The sequence below is a fragment of the Aplysia californica genome, unplaced genomic scaffold (assembly GCF_000002075.1).
Source record: "Aplysia californica isolate F4 #8 unplaced genomic scaffold, AplCal3.0 scaffold00825, whole genome shotgun sequence".
NCBI classification, from domain to species: Eukaryota; Metazoa; Mollusca; class Gastropoda; order Aplysiida; family Aplysiidae; genus Aplysia; species Aplysia californica.
The window spans coordinates 160,804-185,129 of NW_004798095.1; the positions used below are offsets into that span (position 1 = coordinate 160,804).

The 24,326-nt window shown below is 39.7% G+C and overlaps 1 protein-coding gene across 1 annotated transcript in view; it reads left to right on the top strand.

Annotated features, from left to right (window-relative positions):
- Positions 1-15,584, top strand: part of LOC101857283 (phospholipase D1) — a gene marked incomplete at its 5' end in the record, with an annotated part of 39,535 nt that extends 23,951 nt beyond the window's left edge. The window contains 12 exon segments of the mRNA XM_013088883.2: positions 199-295; positions 1,558-2,949; positions 3,614-3,705; positions 5,159-5,316; positions 5,796-5,914; positions 7,265-7,375; positions 8,089-8,199; positions 9,649-9,740; positions 10,791-11,022; positions 11,448-11,665; positions 12,478-12,598; positions 14,742-15,584. Of these exon segments, the coding sequence (XP_012944337.1) occupies positions 199-295; positions 1,558-2,949; positions 3,614-3,705; positions 5,159-5,316; positions 5,796-5,914; positions 7,265-7,375; positions 8,089-8,199; positions 9,649-9,740; positions 10,791-11,022; positions 11,448-11,665; positions 12,478-12,598; positions 14,742-14,966 (2,968 nt within the window).
- Positions 15,585-24,326: the final 8,742 nt, after the last annotated feature.

Below are 24,326 nucleotides of genomic sequence, written 5' to 3' on the forward strand. Positions count from 1 at the left end.
AGTAAGCCTGATTACCTGTTTGGACTTCTCTGTTGACATCCGCCCTATGGCTCTCATATGACCTTATGCAGTTGTGAATGCGGTAAAACTTACTAAAACTAAACCAAGCTAAAACTAAAGCTTAGGGCCTACGGTTATGAGTCATTTTCCGTGGGTGGAGATGTTTCAGTGGCCTCCACTTAATGTCCCCTATTACAGAATGAAAGACCTTGGCTCTGTCAGCCTGAAGCCTCCTTCGCCCGGAGGATCTCCACTGTCGGCCAGAGAACATTCTAGTCACACTGAGCTCTCTGTGGTCAGTAGAATTGAATTGCCCTTTTTTTCTTTAATTGTTGTTGTTTGCTTGCTTGTTAGTGTGTAAGCTGTAGTGTGATGTATTACAATTACCACTGTGGTTAAAATCTGTAATGTGCAAATTTGAGGGTTTTTTGTTCCTGTATTTTTTTTGTGTGTGGATAAGGTTATTGTCTTTGTCTCGTAAGTTATAGATTCTGGTATGTATTTGACTTGCTGTTAGGTTTTATTGGTTTGTTTCTCTCTCTTATCTCTCTCTCTCTCTCTCTCTCTCTCTCTCTCTCTCTCTCTCTCTCTCTCTCTCTCTCTCTCTCTCTCTCTCTCTCTCTCTCTATTGTTAGATCTCTAGCTCTCTGTCCCCCTCTCTCCTTTCTTCCTTTCGTCTGCCTAGAGTGTAAAGAATTACAAAAAATGTTTTTTGTCTCTATTGTTCAAGGCGAGTGGTTGTTCATCAAGTATGTGGTTGATATGGTTTTTAAAGACAGAGATAACCTCGCTCACACCAGCTGAAACATCCTTCCTGTTCTACTTTTGTTTTCATTAATGTTTTATTACTTCTTTTTTTTTTCTGAGTCTAAGGCCCTAGAAGCTTTGAGAGGATGAATGAAGGAAAAAGGTAGAAACGTTACCCCAGAGTGAATGTCACATACATATGTCGTACATCTAAATTTGGTTCTTTTTGTGTGCAATATTTAACCTTCAGAGGAGTTGCGCTGCCTATTGATTCACTATGGTTCTATTCCCCCCCCCCCCTCTCCCAACCCACTAAAGGCAGTACTTCTTTGCTAGGAATTAGAGAAGAAGCCATGTAAAACAAACTAGTGATTTGTCTTGTATAAAGAGTCTCCACTCATGTTCTATTTCTCTTCTGTACTCTATGCACGATCTGCTCATTTTGTGATTGCTTGTGCTTGTTTTCGCTTTAGATTAGAGATGATTTTTGTCTAGATTTCCTACTATAACATACCTTTAGAAGACTGGCTGCTTCTACAAAATCAAATGGGACTCTGGTATACTACATTTCCCCGAGTATTTGTGTCTTTGCTGGTGAATGTGACGTAAAAATGTTCCTTCAGTCCTGTTCAACAATTCTTACATTTTAGAAAACTGTACAAATTCTGGCCTATCAAGCTAAAATTAATAATTGTTCACAAAACTGTAACAGTTGTTGATTATGTAGTCTATGTCTTTTGTCTCCAAGAGTTAGAAAAGTTTCGAATTGTCAAAGGATTAACATCAAATCTTTTTCTTTTCCATCTCTAGATGACATCAGATGAAAACTTGAGTGCCATGGATACAGGGCCTTCGGTCATTGTCACCCCGGCAGACAAGGTTTTAGAAAATGGAGAAACCGTGTCTCAGCATAAAAGTGAAAACCACAGTGATGCTGCAGAGGCTGTTCAAAACACCAACCAGAATGGAGATCTTGTTAGTGGCTCCGCCCCCGACTGTGATCCGCCAGCAGGAGCGGCAGGAGTGTCGGATTCTCCGTCTTCCACGAATCGAAATGTGACGTCTGAGTTCGCAGGTCAGCCTGTTGAGGCCAATGTCGTTGTGAAAGGTCATGAGTTGTGTAATGATGCTGACACTTCGAGCACTGAGAAGGGGATCAGTGCTAGTGATAAACAGGCCTTGGGTGAAGATTCCAGGGAAGTGGACAGTCCAGCGAAGAATGACGGGGTTGTCAGACAGCAAGGTCAGAAACAGTTGCTGCGACAACAATCTAGTATAGTGGACATGGAGGGCTTTAGTGAGAGTGCTATAGACGAAATTAATGAATCTATGCAGCCGTTCAAGGAGATTGGTGATCTCAGTCATTTTAAAGCTTCTACTGCGGACGGTAGCAGCACAGTTGCCCATGAAGAGGTCACTATAGTCGTTCACCAAGATTCCATTGATAAAGAGATTGTGTGTTCACCTTTTGCTGATGACCCTAAAAGGTCACCAGTTGCAGCAAAAAAATCCTCAAGGTCTCCTCTTGGAAGGAGGAAGAAAAAAGATGCTGGGGCTCCGAGTGGGGCAAGTTCTGGTGAGACACCGTCTGGCGAAAGAGTAATCAAAGCCTCTCACTTGTGGAAGCGACGGTCAAAGAACAAAAGAAGCCTGGAGCTGGTTATTCCAGAAAATAAAGGCATCTATCGAAAGACTGAAGACAGCAGCGGTGGTGGTACGAGTTTGAAAACTGAGCATGCAGGTGGCGCTAATGGTCTGCCGGCCAACCACGATGAGGAAAAACCTCGTGCGGATAGTAACTCATCCGCAGGGTCCCGGGCTTCGAACTCAGACCTCATCACAAGTGACAAGCAGACACCAGTTGGGAAGGAGCCAAATCGTTCTAAGGAGAATTCCACCCCTGGCACGGCAACCTCTCTCGGAGGTATCAACTTTTCCGGAGCCGCTAATGCCATGAACGCCTTACGCAAGATGCTGCACCTTAAAGAAGAAAACAACAACGACGGTGGAGAGGGGGACAATGGGTCAAGATCATCCGCCGATGACCCGTCTCATGCTGCTCGCCGACGATGGAAAATGATTTTCAACGTTTCCAAGTTCGAAAGTATGGTGCGAACGCCACAAGTGCCTGAGCGAGTGGACGAACGCTTGTTCTACAACCAGAATGTGAAGTTTCCAACCTCCAAGTCCAGACTGAAACTGGTGAGTGTGGCAGGGCACTGATATAAACTTTGTCAAACACATGAGTTGTCAGTGTGATCTTGACCTGTTTCATGTCTTGTTGACCTATTTTTTTCTGACAGGCCATCCTTTTTCTATATTCATGATTTTGTCACCTTTTATTCACCTTTCTGCAAGAAAATATAGTAGCACACTCAGCAAACAGCAAGGTCTAGAGAAGAGAAAAGGGATGGGTCATTAAAGAGAGAAAGGCCACCCCACCCCATCCCAACCCCAAGTTATAGGTAGCAACAAGTTACATTTTCCACAAGGAAAAACATCTGTCAGTTTCAATTGTGAATGTGTTTTCTTAGAATCTTGAGCTTGGAAGTTTGGATAATAATTCAATATTCAAATTTTAATTTACTATGATGATAGATAGCTATGTTATGTTATTGAAATATGTAAAATTTTATTTTGTTATCAGAGTTGTAATGCTGAAGTGGATCAATGTTTAGGATAGATTCAAGGTTTGAGTTTATGTTACACAAGTTGGATGTGTATTAATTTTTTAAAAATTGGTTTGGGTTCTTTTCTTTTGTGAAGTGGGGGTGGGGGTTGTTGTATACAAGAATTTACCTCTAAACCTCTAATGGTTGTGGCATGTTTCTTCTCTACCTCCTCCTCTCCCCACTGTCAAATTCAGGTCCAGTCATTTCGAGAAGGAGTTGACAAGCTGAAGAGACATGAGAGGAAGAGTAGTTTGGAGCTGTATGAAAAGGGCGATCTTAAGGACAGGTAATGATAGTGTTGATGTAGGTCATTACACAGCGTCTACTCCCATGTGCACACAGCTCTCTGTGCTTTACATAAATCCATGTACAAAAAACAATAACTGAAAAAAAATTGATATTTGGGCATATAAATGAAGGCATACATGCACGCACGCAGGCACGCACACACACACACACACACACACACACACACACACACACACACACACGCACACGCACGCACACACACACACACACACACAACACACACACACACACACACACACTAATGCACACTTACACACTTATTCACATGTGCACATACAAATTAGACTACACATACTTTTGTACTCAAGTGCACACATTCATGACTGTGAACAGACTAGAGGAAGTAAAATAGAGTAGTTTGTGTTTTCTGTCTCTTCAACAATGAAAGATTTTAACTAATTTTAAGACAGAACATTTTACAATTCACTCATGTATACACTTTCTCTGCCCTCCCACTCCTTTTCTTTTTTTTTTTTGTGTATGTATGAACCTGTTGTGAAAATGTCTTTATTGCGAGTTAGTTTAATGAGGGTATTAAGAAGGTAGTGTTCCCCTTTTTGTAAGTCTGATCCATGCTTGAAAACACCCTGAGATTGCAGGAGGATAGAAAGTCAGCTACAGAGAGCCACTTTCTTTATTTATCTTCTTACTGTGTCTTCTTTCACACTTTTTATTGTATGCCGGTGTATAGGCCGGTCTATTGGAAGGTTCTATGTTTTTTCTTCTCCTCTGTTTTTTGTTTTTGTCTCTCTTCTTTCCTGCTTTAAGTGGCCATTAATTATTTTGTTTTTGTGCGTGTCTGTTCTCAAACTAAGCTCATTTTTCTTGCCTTGCCTTGAACTGTGTAAGTCTAGTCGTTAAAAAAAATTGGACTTGGGAAAGCGCAGTATCTTGTGGATAATCTTCAAAATTACCTGTTTCTACCAAGGCGTACATTTTTTTATAAGAATAGTGAAAGCAACAAAAACAGTCACTGTAAAGTTATACTGCAAAACAATGAAAAAACCCAACCATGTCTGCATTGTCTTGTTACTCACAATTGATGTCTGTTCTGTTATGGTTAAGCTCTTCACCGCTGCATGGAGAAGAGGAGAATTTGATACCACCGTTGGGAAGTTACCGGGTGATTGTAGGGTGCCACTGGTAGGTCCTACTTCTTTTCGTACCCTCTGTTGTTTCTGTCTGTTTTTGCGTTTTCTTAGTGCTAGATGTTCATTTTTGAGTCGATGTGCTCCTCTTTCCTCAAAGAAACAAAACATGAAAAGAGAAGTTGTTTTATCAAGCATCTCAGTCTGTCTGTTGAGATGCTGCTTTATACACAGACCAGGTTGGCTAGCCTTGAGTAGCAAGGGCCAGATTGGATGCCCCCAAAATAATCTTAATTGTGTCGATGGGGAAGTAAAACATTTCCAACTGATGACTGTCCTCAGACTGCCTGTCCCACCGTCACAGGGAGGGCTACAGCACACAAGCAGCGAGGAGGACATCTTGGAGCGGGGGCTGCTGGGGTCGACCAAACTCTGGATTGGCAAAGATTACGTCAACTTTATTTACAAGGACTTCGTCAATCTGGAACAGCCATTTGAAGGTACTGTCGTCACAATGTCCCATTTCTGGGATTTGTGGAGTGGCACCAGGAAATATTGAATGTTTGAAACATTACAAGTAAATAAGATGCCAATATTGCCGTTAAATCTAGAAATCTGTATTTCTGAAATTAGATTTTGCCACACTTGAGCCTGTTGTATTGCTCTTTATTTGAAAATAGGTTAGATTAGACAATATGGTCCGTAAATTTTGAGTCCCTTTGTATGCATTTCTATGAGGTGTGTACATGTCAGATTTTTTATCGTAGCCGGTTGGCACCTCTGTTCCTTCTAGTTTTTGGAGGTTTTTATATTCTCGTTTCATTTCCTCCTCCTGTGGGTGGAATAGATTATGCTTTGATGTGTTCTTGACTGCTGTGGGTTTTTTTCTGAATGAAAGTAAAGTCACATGGCTGTCGTTATAGTGCAGAATGGATTTCCTGGAAACTACATCTCAGATTCACACAACTTTTCATTCCAGATTTCATTGACAGAACCAAGTGCCCCCGCATGCCCTGGCACGACATCGGCTGTGTGTTGTATGGCAAGAGTGCACGCGACTTGGCCAGGCACTTCATCGGACGCTGGAACTTTACAAAAGTAATGATAATGATCAAAGTCAATGGGTATTTGTGTGGCACATTTGTGGTATTCTTTTTTTTTCTCTCTCTCTCTGTCTTTCTCTATCTCTCTCTCTCTTTCTCTCTCTCTCTCTCTCTCTCTCTCTCTCTCTCTCTCTCTCACACACACACACACACACACACACACACACACACACATACACACACGCACTCACACACACACACACACTCGCGCACACTCACAACTCTCACGCATGTACACAACAGGTCTTTTTCACACACATACACACACGCACTCACACACACACACACACTCGCGCACACTCACAACTCTCACACATGTACACAACAGGTCTAGATGAAAAAGCATATGGCTCTTTTAGATCTATATCTCAGTAGTGGTAAACTTAAACAAACTCATAAAATCATATAATGAAGCATGCCCAATAACCTACAAAGTTTTACCTAAATCGGCACTGATGACAGTTTGCTTAATAAGGCTTGTGGTAACTAAATTGTAATTTCTCACAAAGGTTTGAACTATGAAGTTATTGTATTCTGAGTCTTCAATATTAAAACTTATTGTTTTTTACCCCAAGAACAACAAGAATTATTGTATTCCACATTGGTAGTGACAAATGCTATATCATTTTGGATCCATAACACTATAGTGCGGTCAAAAATTCGTGGCACAATTTATTGTCAAATATTTCCTAAACTATTGAACATAGACTCTCTAGCTGTGCGCAATGACTTGTATCAAGTTGTCTACAGATCAATATTTTTGTTGGCACCTGTTAGCTGTATTCCCAAAAAATTTCCTTAATAAATGCTAATAAAAAATCCAAGTGGGTGGTTTCTACAGATTTTAAAATGCTTACAGCTGGGGCTATATCGCTTTTATTAGCAAGTCGGTCATTTTTGTCTAATAGTAACAGTATGCTTTTTGAATGCATGTTTTGAGAACCTTTAGTGCAAAGTGGTGTTCACTATAAAATTAATATCTTGTTACAAGTTTTGCCACGAAAAAATTGCCATAGGTCAGCTATGACATAGGCCATATGGGTATGCAAAAATGTGTGTTAGAAGCGGGCCGTGCTGTGAACTATCCCATTTTCCGTGTAACAGAGATTTGTAGTATTTTATATAAATATATGACCCAAAATGCTTAATTTAGCGGCAATTGTTGTAGAAAAATATTATTAAGTAAAGACAAATTGATACATACTGCTGTGCAAAGTATGGTTGACATTATTTCGTCCGTTAAAGAGATATTTGAGGATAAGTTGCACCACAAATTTTCTACCGCACTATAAAAGTGTTTATATTTTCCATCTGTAATAACAAAGCTTATTGTGCAACTCTTCAGCTGGAGAAGTGTAAGAAGAACCCCAACTTCCCACTGCTGACCCCAAAGACAACCACTAAAGTGTACATTCCACGCCTTATCAGGGATATCACGTTCGAAGTCAAAGTGCAGGTGAGCTTGACATTGTTTTTACCCTTTAAATTAAAAATTTGTTTTTTGTTTCTGTCTCTATGTCTTCGGAGATTTTTTTTTTTCTTTTTCTTGTCTCTTGCTAATAAATACTCCTTGAGGTGAGAGTGCAGGTAAGCATGACATTGTTTTATACTTCGAATTATAGATAAAGTTGTTGTTTCTCTTTATGTCTTGGAGGGTTTTTTTTGTTTCTATTGATTCTTGATGTAAACTCTTTGAGGTGAAAGTGGTGGTAAATGTAAATTATTTGAGCCTGTATATTATTATGACGTATACTTTTAAGTGAAGCAGCAATTGATTTCTGTTGTGGGACTTACTTTTATCTGGCCCTTTATGACCATTATAGTGTTGATGTGCTTCTTTTTAACTTGTACTAAGATCAAATTCAGTTAGAGTAAGGGCTTTCGATCCAGTCTGTTCGATATTTGCTTCGATTTTTTAATAAATAAATTTACTATGTGTCGTTGTGTGGAGCAGTGTTTATTGACTCGTATTTTGTGGTTACAATGAGCAATATATTTTACTTTATGATAGGTACTCTCTTGTGTACAGGATTATTAGGGTTATTAGTTACAGTCAGTTTTACTAATTTTCAAAATAAGAATAATTCACTAATAGTAGAAGTACTGGCCATCAAACCATTATAATTACATACTATCTCTTTGCAACTGCTTTCAATGTCAATGTTTCAGGTTCTACGGAGTTGCACAGGTTGGTCTGCAGGTGTCGGAGAAACAGAAAACTCCATACACAAGGCGTATGAGCATTGCATAGAGAATGCAAGGGACTTCATCTATATTGAGGTTTGTTTTGTGCCCCCCTCCCCCCTTTTTTCTTAATCCTTCAACTTTTTGAGGCCTGTGTTCTGGGGGGGGGGGGGTTGGGTTAATTTATTTTTGTGTTTGTTTAACACCCTGACTTAAATTGTTTGTGGTTGAAGGACGCCACTGATAGGTCCTACTTCTTTTCTTTCCCTATGATGTTTTGGGTTCTGTCTGACTTTGTAACTTTTTCCCTGTTCAAATTTGCTTTTGTCATATTAGTGTACTTCAGCATACCTAGCTAAAACTAAATAAGTCATTTCAAAGGTGCTGCATTGTGGGAATTCAAGGTTATATTTTTACAAGACACAATCTTTGTTCATTTGATCAGCATGAAAAAGATTATTAGAGAAAAATAAAAGGACAAGATGACTCCTCCCCCCCCCCCCCCCCCCCCCCCCCCCTCTAATCAGCAACCACCCATCTAGTAGCCCTCGTCTCTGTTCCTCGTGACTCAGTGGAGCAGAGGACGATAGGACCAACGCTAACATTACATAAACACCATTCCACATCATCATTCACCACCACCATCTTATCTAAAATCATCATTGCTCTCAGATCCTTGGCATACATCTTGACATGCATCTATATTCCTCGAATCTCTATCTGTAACAGTTACTTGTTATAATAAGTATGTTCGTAATACACTATTGAACACTATCTTTCGCACCTTTTTCTGCTAATCAGCTGGCATCAATCTCAGATAAATGGGCAAGTGACAAAAAAACGACAAAGAAAAGTAGACCTCATCACTTGAAATAACTGGCCACTCAACAACCAGGGCCCCCAGGTCGGTCCAAATCTTTTGCCACTTCACCAAGTGCGATATAGAAGCCTTTTTCCCCCAAGCCTGTTATCCTGGATTATTTGACCTAGAATCTCTGCCTCCTTTCCTGTGAGAGGTTGTGTATTGACATCAACAAAAAAATAAGATTTAAGGATGAGGAACTTATTATTCTCCCCCCCCCACCACCACCACCACCACCACCACCCCGACTGCCCGAAACTATAAAAATACTGTCGAACCTGCTCAAATGACTACCTGTCCAAGACAATCATCTTATAAATGACCTATTTCCTGTTCCTCCCTTGCGTTTCCTATGCCGTAATGACACTGTCAAGAGAAACACCTGTTTAAGATGACCACTTTTCTCCTTAACAATGGGTGTTCATCTTGTAAAGGTTTGTCTGTTTATTAAAAAAATGTAACGAGCTAGGTTGTTCTTTCTAGAAAGTCAGTTATACTGTTTTTAGTTTTTTTATTCTTTTCCTTCAAATTTTAAAGTCTTTTTTATTAGATTTTTGTGTCTCTCATTGAGTTCACAGTACTTTTGAAGTTGGTTTCAACTCCCAAACTTTGAAAATTTGAAGCTTGAGAAGACTAATATTTTTCTGTACTCACTGTCTGTGATCGTCACCCTGTTTTTCCAGAACCAGTTCTTCATCACTCAGACAGGCACCTCCAACACTGTTCACAACTGTATAGGAAACGCCCTCTATAAACGAATCCTGCGAGCACACAGGTTTGTTAGTTATATATTTAGGAGAGTCGTCGCCTGGCACATGTGTGTGCGTGTGTGTGTGTGTTTGTGTGCGTGTGTTTGTGTGTGTTTGTGTGCGTGTGTTTGTGTGTGTGCGCGTGTGTGTGTGTGTGCGTGCGTGTGTGAGGGTGTGTGACAGCGTGTGTGTGTGCTAGCGTGTGTGCGTGCGTGCATGTATTTCCTTTGATCCACTCACACTCTTAAAAATGCATGCATGTGCACTCATACATATACACAAGTGGACTCACACTGAAAGTTGTCCTTGTTTGGTTTGTCCCTGGACATAAAGACATCATAGACCCAATGTGTTTCTCTTTACTTTTAACCCTATCCGTACTCCCTGGGGTCATTTTGTATCCCCGGGCTTGTATTCTTCACATTTTAGAATACTTCTAGTACAAAGATGTCTTTGATACTTTCAGTATTTCCCAAAAAATTATTATGACAGACTGCAATGCAAAGCGTGCGGATCGGATTACCAAGTAAATTTCCTCTTTTGAAAGTGGTGGCACAGAGTTCCGCACGTCGTATAGATACGACAGTAAAACATAACGTACGGATAGGATTAAATATATATGTTGGTTTAGAAACTGAAACCCATGAAGAAACAAGTTTAATTGCATGTATATGCTCTATTTCCACCCATAGAGTTATCTTTATAACAGTCAGTTGTGAGGGATGGAGTAAATGTATGAATGATAGAGGGAGAAAAAGATTGATGAAAGGGAGAGAGATAATATAGTGAGAAAGAAGAGAGAGAGAGGTGTCATGTATTATACATTGAAAGAGGTAAATTAATAGAATTTGATGTGGGTGTATATATAGAAGCTGTTCAAAGTACTCTGTCAATTTCCTCCAATGAGAATCAGGAAAGAATATCTGACCTTCCTCCCCCTTTATGAAGTTGCGAGCATTGTAAAACTTTTACCGAACACTGTGTATCTTCTCCCCCCCCCTCACACACACACGCCCACATTCACCCCTGTCCACACCCCACCCTTAAAATATCTCTTGGTTGTTTTTTTTCATTAGGAGCAGCAGTGCCTTCAAGGTGTACGTGGTGATGCCGCTTCTGCCAGCCTTCGAGGGTGAGTTTGGCACCAACACGGGGGCGGCCCTCCAGGCGGTCACTCACTGGAACTACTCTTCCATCTGCCGGGGAGAAAACTCTCTCATGCATCAGCTCGCCAGGGAGATTCCTGACCCCAACAAGTACATCGTCTTTTGCGGCCTTCGGACTTGGGATAAGTTGGACAACAAGCTGGTATGTTATGTTTTGTTGCACTCTAGACTTTCGTCACCACTGGTTGGTTTTGATTACTTTTGTTCTTTTTATGTTTACACATTGCATGTGCTTCAATTTAATACAGGTAACTATGTGTTTACTAAGGGTTGTACCGTATAATGAACAAATTGCTGAAGTCTTGTATTACACCCTATGATATTGTATGCTAAATATCAATATCATTTCTTTTACAGTAGCTCTCAAAATAATTTAGTTAACTGGAGCCTTGTAACAATTCATTTTTTAAATGTTTGTTACTCTATTGTATTACCTCTTATCTTTTGCACCTATATGACCTAATTGTGTTTGAAGTGTCATAAAACTCTTACTAGAACTACATTAAACTAAACGAAACTGTGCCCATGAGGGAATAAAATATTGACGATCAATTCCTCTTTGCCCAGATGACGGAACTTATCTACGTACACAGCAAGTTGATGATCGTGGACGACGACACTGTCATCATCGGCTCTGCCAACATCAATGATCGCAGTCTGCTGGGCCCTCGTGATAGTGAGATCGCCGTCATGTTTGAGGACATTCACAAGGTGGACGTAGTGGTCAACGAGAAGCAGTATCAGGCCGGCCGTTTCGCATCCTCGCTCCGTTGGACTATATTCAGGCATGTTATGCTCTTTCTGATGTTATTATTACGACATCTTGAATTATTTCTCAGTGCAGTAAAAAGTAGGCTTGCTGATCACTCTGTGCAGAACATAGAGGAAGAAATCTGTCTCGAGTATAATTTATTCTGTTACCATTCAGATTCAAGAAACAGCTGAGTATATCATCAATCTGCCGCTGTATTGGAATAGAAGAGTCGTAGCCTGGTTAAAAACTCATAGCCTTCCATTAAATAACAATCTTTATCTGTGGAAATTGATAAATTCACCCGTACTTACTTACAACATCTTGGCTTTTGTTCTTGGGTCAGCTGCTAAGGAGGGAAAGCATGATATTGGCTTAGCAGGTTTCCTCTGCTCTCTGGTGCAGATGACACTAATTCAAATACATGCCAAACTTTGATCGTTTATGGAGTTTTGACAGCTCATTTCTCTCTGATCACAGCGTGAGATAGACATTATCCAACCGGCATCCGTAGTGTAATGGTTAGGCGCTCTTCTGCTTTGATTTTGTATCCTTCTCAGCCGGGTTGGCCCTGACTGGCAGGGTCAGAAGCTCACCTTCTAAATAATATGAATTATGTTGATTTTGATTTGGGGGAGGAGGGTAAAAGTACCTTCATTTAATAGGGGAAAAAAGACATTACTCTTGAATGCCTTGTGTCTTTAATAACTTTGAAGTATTGAAAAGGATGATAAATTCATGCGAAATTACTCATAGTGGGGTTAATGCCTTTTTCCTGTTTCTACACTCAAACTTCTTTCAGCTGGTTTTATGGTTGTCTTTTTAACATTTTCAATTTTCTCACAGAGAGCATCTGGGTTTGTTGCATGAGGCAGACTTTGTGGACCTGACAGACATCACAAGGGACAGCTTCTACAAGGACGTGTGGATCCGTCGCGCGGCCGTCAACACGACATGCTATGACAAAGTAATGAGGCTGATTCATGATTTCCCTTGTTGTGTTGTTGTTGTTTTTTATTTTTTACCCTGCCCAATTCTATCTTCTGGCGCTTTTGTGTTCAGTAGTTACAACAAAATGTGCAGCATTTTTTATTATGAAATTAGCTTTAAATCTTAGAATAAACACTCAGGAGATGTTGTTGTTGTTGTTGTTGTTGTTGTTGTTATTCCTATTCTTGTATTCGTTTTTAATAGTTGTTGTTTTTTTAGATAAATGCTTGTACGTCAGCTAAAGCGAATTCCTTATAGGAAGAGGTCATTGAAAGAAATTTCATCACTATCAGAGGATGCATATGGTTGGCTAATGCTCCGGTGTGGTCTACTCATTCAATTTCTTTTTCGGTTTAACCAGTACTGTAGCAGGTTGGAAGGCCCAACTGATAGGCTCCTCTTCTTTGCTTACCCCTCTGATGTTTTTCTTTGTCTGTGTGGGTCATGCTCTTTCCCAGAACTGCATGATCATTATTTTGTCAATAAATGTGCTTCTCTTTACTCAAACTGATCTATAGCCCTAACTTTTCTTTTAAAAAGTAGCTGGTGTCTTGCTGACTTGTTATAAGATGCAATTCCGGGCTATTTCTTGATTACAATTTTTTAAAAACAGAGGTTTAGACAGCACATAGATATAGATGTCTGGTGCCTCTTCAATTAGATTGTAAATGGTTGTTCGTCATCATCATCATTTATTTATTATGATATTTCTGGGCAGATATTGCCGTCTGTCTTCAGAAGTTATGATTACAAATTACAGCAACATCAGCAGCGACCTTCAAGTGATTTTACTTTTACAATGTTTAACTGCCTCATTCAATATCAAGAACATGTAGTGTTCCAAACTAACATCTGGCACTCTTAAAAATAGAACATAGGACCCCAAAAATATTTAAAACTTTTTGAATGGTTTGGTTCGGTTTGTCTCTATCTCTCCCTCAAGAAAAAGAATTGTTTCTGTGCTATGTGACATACACTAGGAACTATATTCTGCTGTGGGTGGTTTGAGGACCTTCTCATAATGTCTGCCTTCTTTCTTCTCCTTCCATTGTGTCTATCTATTTATCTGTGGGTGGTTGACGTGTGCTCTGGTGTGGTTTGCTCCTTCTTTCCTATCAAACATATATCTCTCTTCCTTCTTTTTTTGTGTATGTTACTCTCTTATAACACATCTCTTCTTCGACACTTAATATGACCTTATTGTGTTGCAAGTGCTGTAAAACTCTTATTGAATCTTAGAAAAAACTATGTATTTATCTGTTTTTGTCATTTCCAATTCTAAGTCTTTATTTATCCAAGACAGTTAAACCTTTCAATGTTGATCTCTTTACTGGAGGGGGGATTAGAGGGGTGGGGATGATAATCAAGGAGTTCCACTGGTAGTTCTAACTCCATTATACCCTCTTTTTTTTGGTCAGTCTATCCAGATTTTTCTCAACCCTATTTGGTTGTTGATATGCTTCTGTTTTTACCCAAGCTAAACTTCTCTTTGATCGAATTTTACTTCTCTTGACACAAATTACACTTTTATGTCCTCAAACTGAACTCCTTTTCTCAATCTAAACTTCTCCTTATTCCAAACAAAAAAATCAGGGGATGATTGATGGGTGCTGTGGTATGCTTTGCTCCTTCTTTCCTATCAAACATCTGTCGTCCTTATCTCTCGCTTCTGTGTGTTTGTTACTTTCTTATAACACCTCTAATCCAGCATTTATTTGACTGAATTGTGTTGCTAGTGCTGTAAAGCTTACTAAATTTTATTTTTTGTAAAATTGTGTGTTTAGAATTGTAAATGGGCTGATCTAACAATGTCATGCTCATAACTGTGCCTGAACTACAACAGGGAACTGCTGCTTTTTCTTTCGTAATCCTTACTGTCATCATTGTCCTCTACTTCTTTTGTATGTTTGTCACACTCTTGTGACCCGCTATTTTCGGGATGCCTTGATAGTCGAAGCAGACTTTGTGTTGTTGAAGCTAGAGAGGTGAGCAGAGTAAGTCCGATTCCCTGTAAGGACTTCTCTGTTGACATCGACCCCTTGGCGCTCATATGATCTTATGCAGTTGTGAGCGCAGTAAAACCTTACTAAAACTAAAATTGTGTGTCTTCCTAACATTAGGTTTTCCGGTGCCTTCCTACGGACAATGTGAAAAACTTCTCGGAGCTGCGGCAGTACCAGTCGGTGACACCCCTGGCCCAGATAGATCAGGAGGAGTCTATGAAGTGGCTCAACAAAATCCGCGGCCACCTCGTCCTCATTCCGCTGCAGTTCCTACATCAGGAGAGTCTCACGCCCAAGGTGGGCCAGAAAGAAGCCCTGTTGCCGACCTACTTGTGGACTTGAGCTCAGTCCGGAGGGGAGAGGAAATAACTTGTCGTCATTCCTTTATCTCCCCTCCCCCCACTGTAAGCTGGAGAGGTTGCAACCTGTTTGCTGGGAAGAGGAGACTGGAAACGTCACCAGTTTGCTTCCTCTGTGAAGAGGGAAGATGGAAAATGTCTCTGCTTCTTTCCAGTGCCTCACCGCCTCTGGTTGGCTTGAAAGGAGAGGTGGAAAAAATTGCACCTTCCTTTGCACTGTTAGCTGAAGAGGAGAGACAGAAAAAAATTGGAGCTTCAATCCCCACTTTCGGTTGGAGAGGAGAATTGGAAAAGTGGCTCCCTTTCTCAACTTTTTTGTCCCAGAGACATTTAAGATTGCAGTATGTCTTGTTCCTGCTGTATGACTCCCTCGTTCTCAAAGTCTTGTGTCCAGTGCTGATCTAGTGAGTTCAACAGACCCACAAAAGAGAGACTTTTTCAATACTCTGGTATCATATCAGGCAAAGACCAATGGCTCATTTTGAAGGGCATTAATTCTCAATGGCCGCAGTCAATGTACAGCTTCTGCAAAAAAATTGGGCAAATGGGAAGTGCCTATCATAATAACATATCAAGGTATTTTGTCTTTTCACTACAAAAAGAGGACGAGTATGGTTGCACTGAACGCCTTTTGGCATCCTTGCTCAATTATAGGTTTATGTAAAATGTCTTTTGATGCATTCTTGTGATGAAAGTTGTGAGATGAGAGTGTTAGGAAGAATTGACTTATTGCAGGTCTGCGGTGGAGTAGTGTTGAAGAACTGTTTTGTGTGGTTTAAATATGATATTGTATGATTACGTTGATTTATGAAGAGGATTGATGTTGTCATCAGATGGTTTTGTGTGATGTGAAATTGTTAATCAGAGCTATGTGATGCAGTCTTGCAGTGGAAATGTTTTTGAAAATTGTTTCATGCCTTCTGATATTCGAGTTATCATAAATCTTTGGAGTGGGGACACCTGTTTAATATTATTGTTTATTTCAACTGCTGTGGGTGCAGTTGTTGTTCTTTCCCCTTATAATGCAAAGAAACTTTTTTATGATCCTAAACTGTTACATGCCAAGAGAATGGGCTGATTTTATTCATAATACTTATATCCTTTTACAGTATGAACATCTGTGTTTTTACTTGTATTTTTATATGTCTTGCAAGCATATACTGTACTGGTATTCATACATCCTGACTGTGCGTAACAATCTATTTAGATTTGTGGTGAGGTTGATGAGAAATGTATCTCTGGTTAAGTACTTACCGCTTGTGGCCCAGTTGACCCTTGGGCGGTTAGCGGGTGCTCTGGTTCTGTTTGCTCCTTCTTTCCTATCAAACATCTTATCTCTCCTCCCTCTTACTATGTATGTTACTCTCTTGTAATACCTCTAATCTTGAGCACTTATATGGTCGTTTTTAAGCTCAAGGAGGCTATCCCGAAAAATTCTGTTTTGAGAAAATCGAAGGTAAAAATTTTGGACCCTTGTTCAGTTTCTTTAGAAGACAAGGAGAGTTTTCTCTATAACCAAACAAATATACACATCAATGAAACCAAACATCTCCTATAGGTAGGGCAATGCCCACTTTTGGTGTAGGTCAAAATTTCTGGAAACCCTCGAAATCTGGGTTAGCTCGTTTGTCCTTAAAAGCGACCATATGATGTATTCGTGTTGCAAGTGCTGTTTTAGTCTTACTTAAACGAAACTAAACAGGTTAACCCAGAGATTCCTGACTGACCTTGAACTGTTAACGGACTACCTTTGCTTTCAAAACGCTTGTTCTGTTGACCCTCTGTATCTGTGAAGTGTGCGCATCTGCAGGTTCCAACAACAGGCAGATGAGAAAGAAATGCAGTCGAACTTCGTTATACCATACCCCATTATACTGCCAGCCCCACCTACTGCTAGGTTCTACCAATGTATGAAAAGGAACACATATGAGGAGTCTACAGGAAAAACAGGAATAGTCTCTAACTGAAAATTGTGAGGGTATCTATTTTGAACACTTGTTGACTCGTAACTGTACTTCTGTTCGACTGTTGGTTTATTATTGTTGTTAGATTTCCCATTCTACAAACATAATAATAAACCACCAATCAAACAAATATTGTTTCCTTTTCCAATCAAACATCTGTCGTCCTTATCTCCCCTTCTTTTTTAAATGTTTTTTACTCTCTTGTAACACCTCTAACATTCTGGTGCTCATATGACCTTATGCAGTTGCGAGCGCCGTAAAACCTCTCCAGTTTGTCACTTGTTTTTCCCGTGAACTCCTCATGTATAAACATAGTATTTGTGCCTTTACATTGCCTGAGTTATATGGTCCTTAGTAGAGTAATGTTAATTTGCCCTGCCATACTGCCGGCGAACTGGCCACCAGACGTACACACTACCCATGGTGCACCTCACCCACTAGTTCGCTGCCTGGTAATCTCTCTCCCACACCACCTCCGCCTACCTGCGAAATATCTGGGGTTGCCAGATGTGAACTAGATGACCTTGGTGCTGGCGGTTGCCTGGGAGACTTTTATTTTGTGATGACTCATGGTGGCGGTATGACGAGGTCCGACTGTTTGCTTCCAAGGTTGAAATAATACCAAGAATGCGCAAAGGGGGCGGATTTTGTTTTACTTGTCTTTTTACCCCTGCTCAATGTTAAAACATAATTTTTATTTCAGTGCTTTTATTGGAATGTTTCCATTGTGGTAGCTAGACCTACCTGATGCTGATAGTAATGGAGAAATGGTTTTAAATTGTTTTGGAGGACGTGCAAGGGTTGATGGCTGGCTAATCCACAGCTTTTATCTGAGGAATATGAGCATCTCCTTTTATCAAAGTTTGCAGAGGATTCGTCTATGCTATGTTTGCAAGTGCTGTAAAACTTTTACTTAAACTAAAGTACCTCAAAACAGCATGTTCTGAATGAGTTATGGACCAGCCTTCTTATGACTGATGGAACAATCAGGACCATGGCTGTAATCTCTGCTTGAAAGAATGAGCATACCCATCTCTACGATGTGAATTACAGTTGAACTTGTCCGAGACGACCGTCCTGTGTTGAGAGAAAAGTGTTTATCTTGGATAGGTGGTCCTCTTGAACAATGTCATTATAATATATATGGAGAAAAAATACAGGGGGGGGAGTGGGAAATGGTTGAACGTAAAGGTTTGTGTACCGGACAAGTGGTCATTAGTGCAGGTTCGACTGTATTTAAGTTCTGAAAGATTTCATGCTTCTCAAATGAATGTTGAATGCATTTTCTTCTTTTTAACTGGTTAAGAGAATGTGGATTTGAAGTAAGGAAGATTGAACGGGATAATTAAGAGGTATACTTCATTTAGAATAAATTCATTGCTGGTCTTGAAGGGAACACCTCCAGGAGACAAAATATACATCACCTATGTGTTGTGGAAAGTCATCCATGTACTTTGTGACAAAAGTTGTGCTTTGCCAGAGTGTGAATCACTTAAGTTTTTCATCAGGATTATGAATTTTAGAAGGAAGAAAAGAAATGTTTTACAGCTGCTAATACTACTGTATTGTTCATAGAGTTTTGTCTTAGACGTTACTCCACTATAGATCTGTTTCTTGAGCATCGCATCGGTTACGTCTTCCGGCCTGAGGCCATACTTTAGATCTGGTGCTATACCATTGATTTTAAAAAATTTGTATCTGCATGCAGATTTTCTCCCACAGTGCTGCCAAGTTGGTGATGGCGCTGCTGCTCTTGTTGTTGTTGCTGGTGCATCATTTAAGGGATAACTGTCTTGTTTGAGTGAATGGTGTAGTTTTTTTTTTATCTCTTAAATATTTTTAAATCTTTAAAATAATGGGACAGGGGTTGAGCAGTTTTAGATATGCAGGAAAACTGCATAATAATATGATTTTATCATTCAAGGTTTTTTTTAGCTCTACTCCGTCATGTTTTATCATGTACAGAGACCACAGATGTCTAGTTTTATTCATTGTGCTTGATATTTCAAATACTGAAGAGGAGTTAAAATTTCTCCACCGGCATGTGTGGTGTAAGAGTAAGGCTCCTCGCTGTTGCGAGCAGATGTGTGATTGATTCCACCAAGGGAACATTATTTTACCAACTATCTCTCATCTGTCATCTGGGATACTGTATTTCACTCATACTCATCTTGAAATATTGCCAAAGTTGCCCGTCTTTTTATATGATCTTTATTGTGTCGATGTAAAAGTTATAATTACATCTGCGATGTAATAAATTCATTTATACAGTGCATATCCATGCTCTACAGCATGCTCTAGGTACTTTACAACTGTTATTACCATAGGAGCCTGTAGATCAAGACTCAAAAACATTCTCGGCTTCCTGGGAAGTATACTTCATACAATGCAAACTGCAGATTGCACACACTATAACATTAACAAACTGACAAAATCTTTTTCTGCCTATTAAAGTGAAACATTTATAATCTTTTCTGAAGTAGTGAAAGAGGCGCCTGTGATTTCAGTGTTCATTCCAGAAAGACACAGTTGTCTGAAACTTTGTGTATTATGAAGACTACAAAAACTGCTCGGCCTATCAAATACATGCAGTTTTGTTTCTGGAAATAAAAGTGTCCTCCAGAGGCACAGAGGGATTTGAAGTTGCCTGTCAGTCTTAGTGAGAGAATATTGTTTTGTGTATTTAATAAAATGGTATGAAACACTTAACCCTCAAAGCCCTGGTCCCCTGAACCTACAAGACCAGTATGTCATCTCCTTAGAGTTGACTACCAGATGTATACCGTCCAAAGAGGTTATTTTACTGCTAGAGCTTGTGACAGAGACCTCACTCTTGTAAACAAACGGGGGATTTGTGTGCTCACACTGGGAGGGACGCTGAGCATCTATACTGGTAAGGGGGAGGGCATGGCAGTAACCTCGCCTTTGTAAAAAATGACTGGGGATGGGGGGGGGGGAGGATGTGCCTACTCAGGGATGCTGAGCGTCCATGACGGTGCGGGTAGACAGACGCACGCCCATAGCAGGCAAACACGACATCACTGCCCCTGGACTCTAGTACTTTTATGACCTCTTTAATATCTCTGGACACTGAGGTGTGTGTTAGGTGGCAGTAAAACAAAGACAGGGCATGCTCATTGTGTGCTCGGGTCTGTAGAGTTAAAATTAATAGCCATGTCTTTATTCTAAGCCACAGTCTCTCTAAAAGAAAAATGCTACTGAAGAGATGTGTGGCTGCATCTATATTTGTCTCTACCTGTAAGTTGCTAACTGTGGAAATACAGTTATTTATGCATTTATTTACCACACATTTATATAATGATGTTTGCAGTGGGCAAAAAAATGGTTATACTTACCGGTTTTCATATTTTCTTTCGCACATGAGGTGTGGTCTAGATGTTGATTAACTGCCGTTGCTTATAAGCGGTGACCATTGGCAGAATAGGTTCGGTTCTGTTGGTTTGGTTGTGGGAGGCTAGCTAGATTTCCACCATTGGAGGGACAAAACCGCTGATGACCTTCAATAACAGATGCATTTGTTTTCAAGGCTGCGTGTCTGTCAATTGGCTTGGGCAGTTGGTCTATTTACAGTGTGCACCGAAGCCACCAGAAACCGAACCGAACCAAACCGATTCCTCAATGAACACTGCCTATTAAATGGTTGTTTTTTTCCACACAAAATTTTTGGAAAATACGTTTGCAAGTGTGTTCATGGAATGCTTACTTCCTCCAAGCATTCTTGGGATTCCTTTCCTTGGTCTAATGCAGCTACTTGCTTGTACTTTCCATATCTTCTACAGAGTGTGTAATTTTCTCTTTTACAAAGAAATATTTCTAACCTTCCAACGACTTTATTCTATTGTTCATCAATGTAATTTTATCTAAAATTCACATTCACGTGTTTGTCTGTATGTGTTTGTGTGTGTGTGTGTGTGTGTGTGTCTGTAACAAACAGCTTGAGTTTAATTTTTTTGTGCGCATAATAAAAGTGTGTTCAGGTTTTATCAAAATTTTCCTTTAATTTGGTTAAGTCTGTCAGATGTGAAATAAGTGTAGCAAATACTGAAAGTTGTGAAAGCAAAATTTGTTAGCATTTTGATATGAATAAATTTCAGGATACTTCTGGTTCTCTTTGTATGGGCTTTTCCCAGGAGAGGAAGTGTTCGTGACCAAAGAAACTAAACATGCTAAAGTTAAAGTAATGCAGGGTTCATTTAAACGTTTAATGAAATCTCTCTGAGTGACATAACGTTGAATTCGCGTAATATATCGAAATGAATATCCTAGCAGTTAGGGCAGCCATATATTATGTTCAAGCTTCATGTGTCCTGCTTAGACACACTCAAGATTTCAGCATCTGTAATTGTCATGACTGCAACTGACACTGACATTTGGGCCCCTATGTGGTCAGTTTTTTGGTTTGAATTTCATAGTTTCTCTCTCTCTCTCTCTCTCTCTCTCTCTCTCTCTCTCTCTCTCTCTCTCTCCCTCCCTCTCCCTCCCTCTCTCTCTCTCTTTCACTCTCTCTCTCTCTCTCACTCTCTCTCTCACTCTCTCTCTTTCTCCCTTTCCCATTTCCACTACTATAGAAAGAAAAGATGGTTTTTATCCCCACATAATTTTGCTTTCAATTGATTTCAACTTAATATTGTTATTAATACACCTTCCTGATTATACCATCATTAAGCTTGAATTGGAATCTCAGAATAATGTTTCATCAATAGCCCAACATGGTAGAATACCACTATTGTTTTCTAAGACAGCTTATGTATGCTCAAAGCCAACTGGCTTGGTAGTCTTGATGTGTTTGTTGCATTTTGCTGAAATTTTTGTTTTGTCTACATCTTTCTTCTGTGTGAGATTTATAAGTTGTCAGGTTGTTGTTTTTTTCTCCACGAGGTCCCAGTGCAAATAGGAAAGTTGTTTCTGTAAACAACAATACATTATTTTCCCCCAGCTTTTGAGTATTGTAAATATCACTGTTTGAGAACCAGCGCCTGTTGTGTTGGTTGGAGTTAATCAATTCTCCATCACACGCAAAAGACCTGAATTCGATTTCCATATGGGGAGAATTTTTATTGAATATATATAATATATCTCAGTCTTTCTGCTGGTACGTTGTATTCTGGTCATCCAGGGTTGATCCTAACACACATGATTAATAATAATAAATAATAATAAATAGCATTTGTATAGCGCAAATCCCCGCTCAACAGCAGGCTCTATGCGCTTTACACTATATTATTAGCCCAGCAGACCATAGAACACTCCGAAACATTCTCAGCTTCCCGGGAAGCATACAGTGCAAGCAGCTGATTAAGCGCTCAAACACTAACAAACTGACAAGATCTTTCGCTGTCTATTGCCGGGTACCCATTCCCACCTGGGTGAAGTGAGGAAAATTCGTGTAAAGTGCCTTTCCCAAGGACACAACGTCGGGTCCCTGACAGGATTCGAACCCACGACCTTACGGTTGCAAGTCTGAGAGCCTAACCACTAGGCCACCGACGCCACAAAATTAAAAGCCCACCTCCAAAATGATCTAAATTATGTCAACATAAGCATAAAATATCTACATTAAAAAAAGTATTAAAAAATAATTTGAGATTCAGTGGCTTCGACTCCATAATGGGAATTACTATTATTGAAAAGAGATCATGAATCATAAGGTCTTTCAGGAAATCATAGGATTCTCTGCTTTTAGCGAAAATAATAAGCTTGTGAAAGTGGGTCGTCTTTCAGCAATTATTGTATTTGTTGATTTTATTGTGTTTTCTTTAGTAAATCTCATCTTATCATTGTGATCCTTGAGCTTTGAAGGAATTTCATCATTTAATGAAGCCATCCGCCGTCAATTGATGATTCATCATCTGCTCAACTACTGGTCATTCATTCCATGATGGGTATCTTTTTCTATGTTTAAAGCGAGCATTCCAGCAGGTTGACTACATCTTCAGTATCGTGCCTCTTTTTGTGTATATGTGTGTGTGGATGTGTGTGTGTTTTTGTTTGTGTGTGTGTGTTTGTTTGCATGTGTGCATGCATGTGTGTGTTCTCTACTTGAGTCTGATTTCTATGCCACTGATTTGACTTAAGTATCAACACACCCTTTCCCATCGAGGTATTCAGATTTTTACATTTATTTTTTTTATCATGCCTATTTACTAAGCGTACATATCTTTGGCTTGGATTGATTTATTGCAGTGAATGGCAAGTATTAATTTGTTTTAAAGTTATATTTATAAATGACATGTGTGCTTGTGCTGATCTTGGGTAAATATTTGTCTGGGAAAACACTGCTAACCTTGAGTTTTCATTAATTGCTTCTTTGTGTTCGTAGAGAGTTCTTACAGCATTTTATTTTGGATGTACTGACTGCTCTTAGGTCATCAACACATTCGTCTTGTTGAAAGAACTCCCATCTAACATCTTTTACGCCGTATTGTCACCAGCACTTGTGTTGTTGTCATGGTTAGGTTCTGTATCATTGCACGCAGAAGACCTAAGTTCGATTCCCATGTGAGGAAGTTTTTTTTATCCAGTGTCTCTGGCTTTCTCCTGTGTTCCTGCGTCCCACTCTGCAAGTGTTGGCCCACCCCATGACTGATCTTTGTTGTGTGGAACAGTGTTATATACTAATACAGATTTTTTTCTTTTGTCTGTTCTTAGTCCTTTGGAGTCTAATAAAAGGGGATGGATAATGATTAATCAAACCAAAACACAGGCTCTCTGCTCGACTTTGTTGGTAAAGTTGATTTCTTGTTCTGAGACTTATCTATCCTGTGAGAGAAAAGGATAACAGTGGGTGGGGTTGGAGAGAAGGGGAGAGAAGAAGAGAGACAGAGAGAGAGAGAGAGAGAGAGAGACAGGATAGAAAGGGGTGAGGTTGAGAGAGGAGGGAAGGGAGACCAAAGATAAAGTAGAGAGAAAGAGTGAGTTGGGGGGGGGGGTACAAACAGAAATGTTGTTCTCTTGCTGTAAGTTGTACTGATCATGCCTAAATATTCAGAGGGAATTGACTGTTCTTGTTCTTACCTTGGGTTGAAGATAAAGGATTACTTTTTTCATGAGATAACATGATTTTTAGTTCGTAAATATTACCATTAATTATTTGATTGGAATTGATTTTTGGACTCGAAGATTTAAAATTTGTGACCTGATAGACAGCAGGTTATTCTCCCCTCCACTTGATTTTCTTCTTATAATGATAATAAAAAGGGGAATTTATATATATATATATATATAGCGCCTAATCCATAGAAGGCTGTAAGCTTACTTTTTTTTCCATTTTGTATTTTTTTTTAGAGGTAGGGGCATGGAATCAAGGTCTTTTTTGTTCTTTAGCTTTTGCTGTAAGCAGAGAAAGTGTCCACATTTTT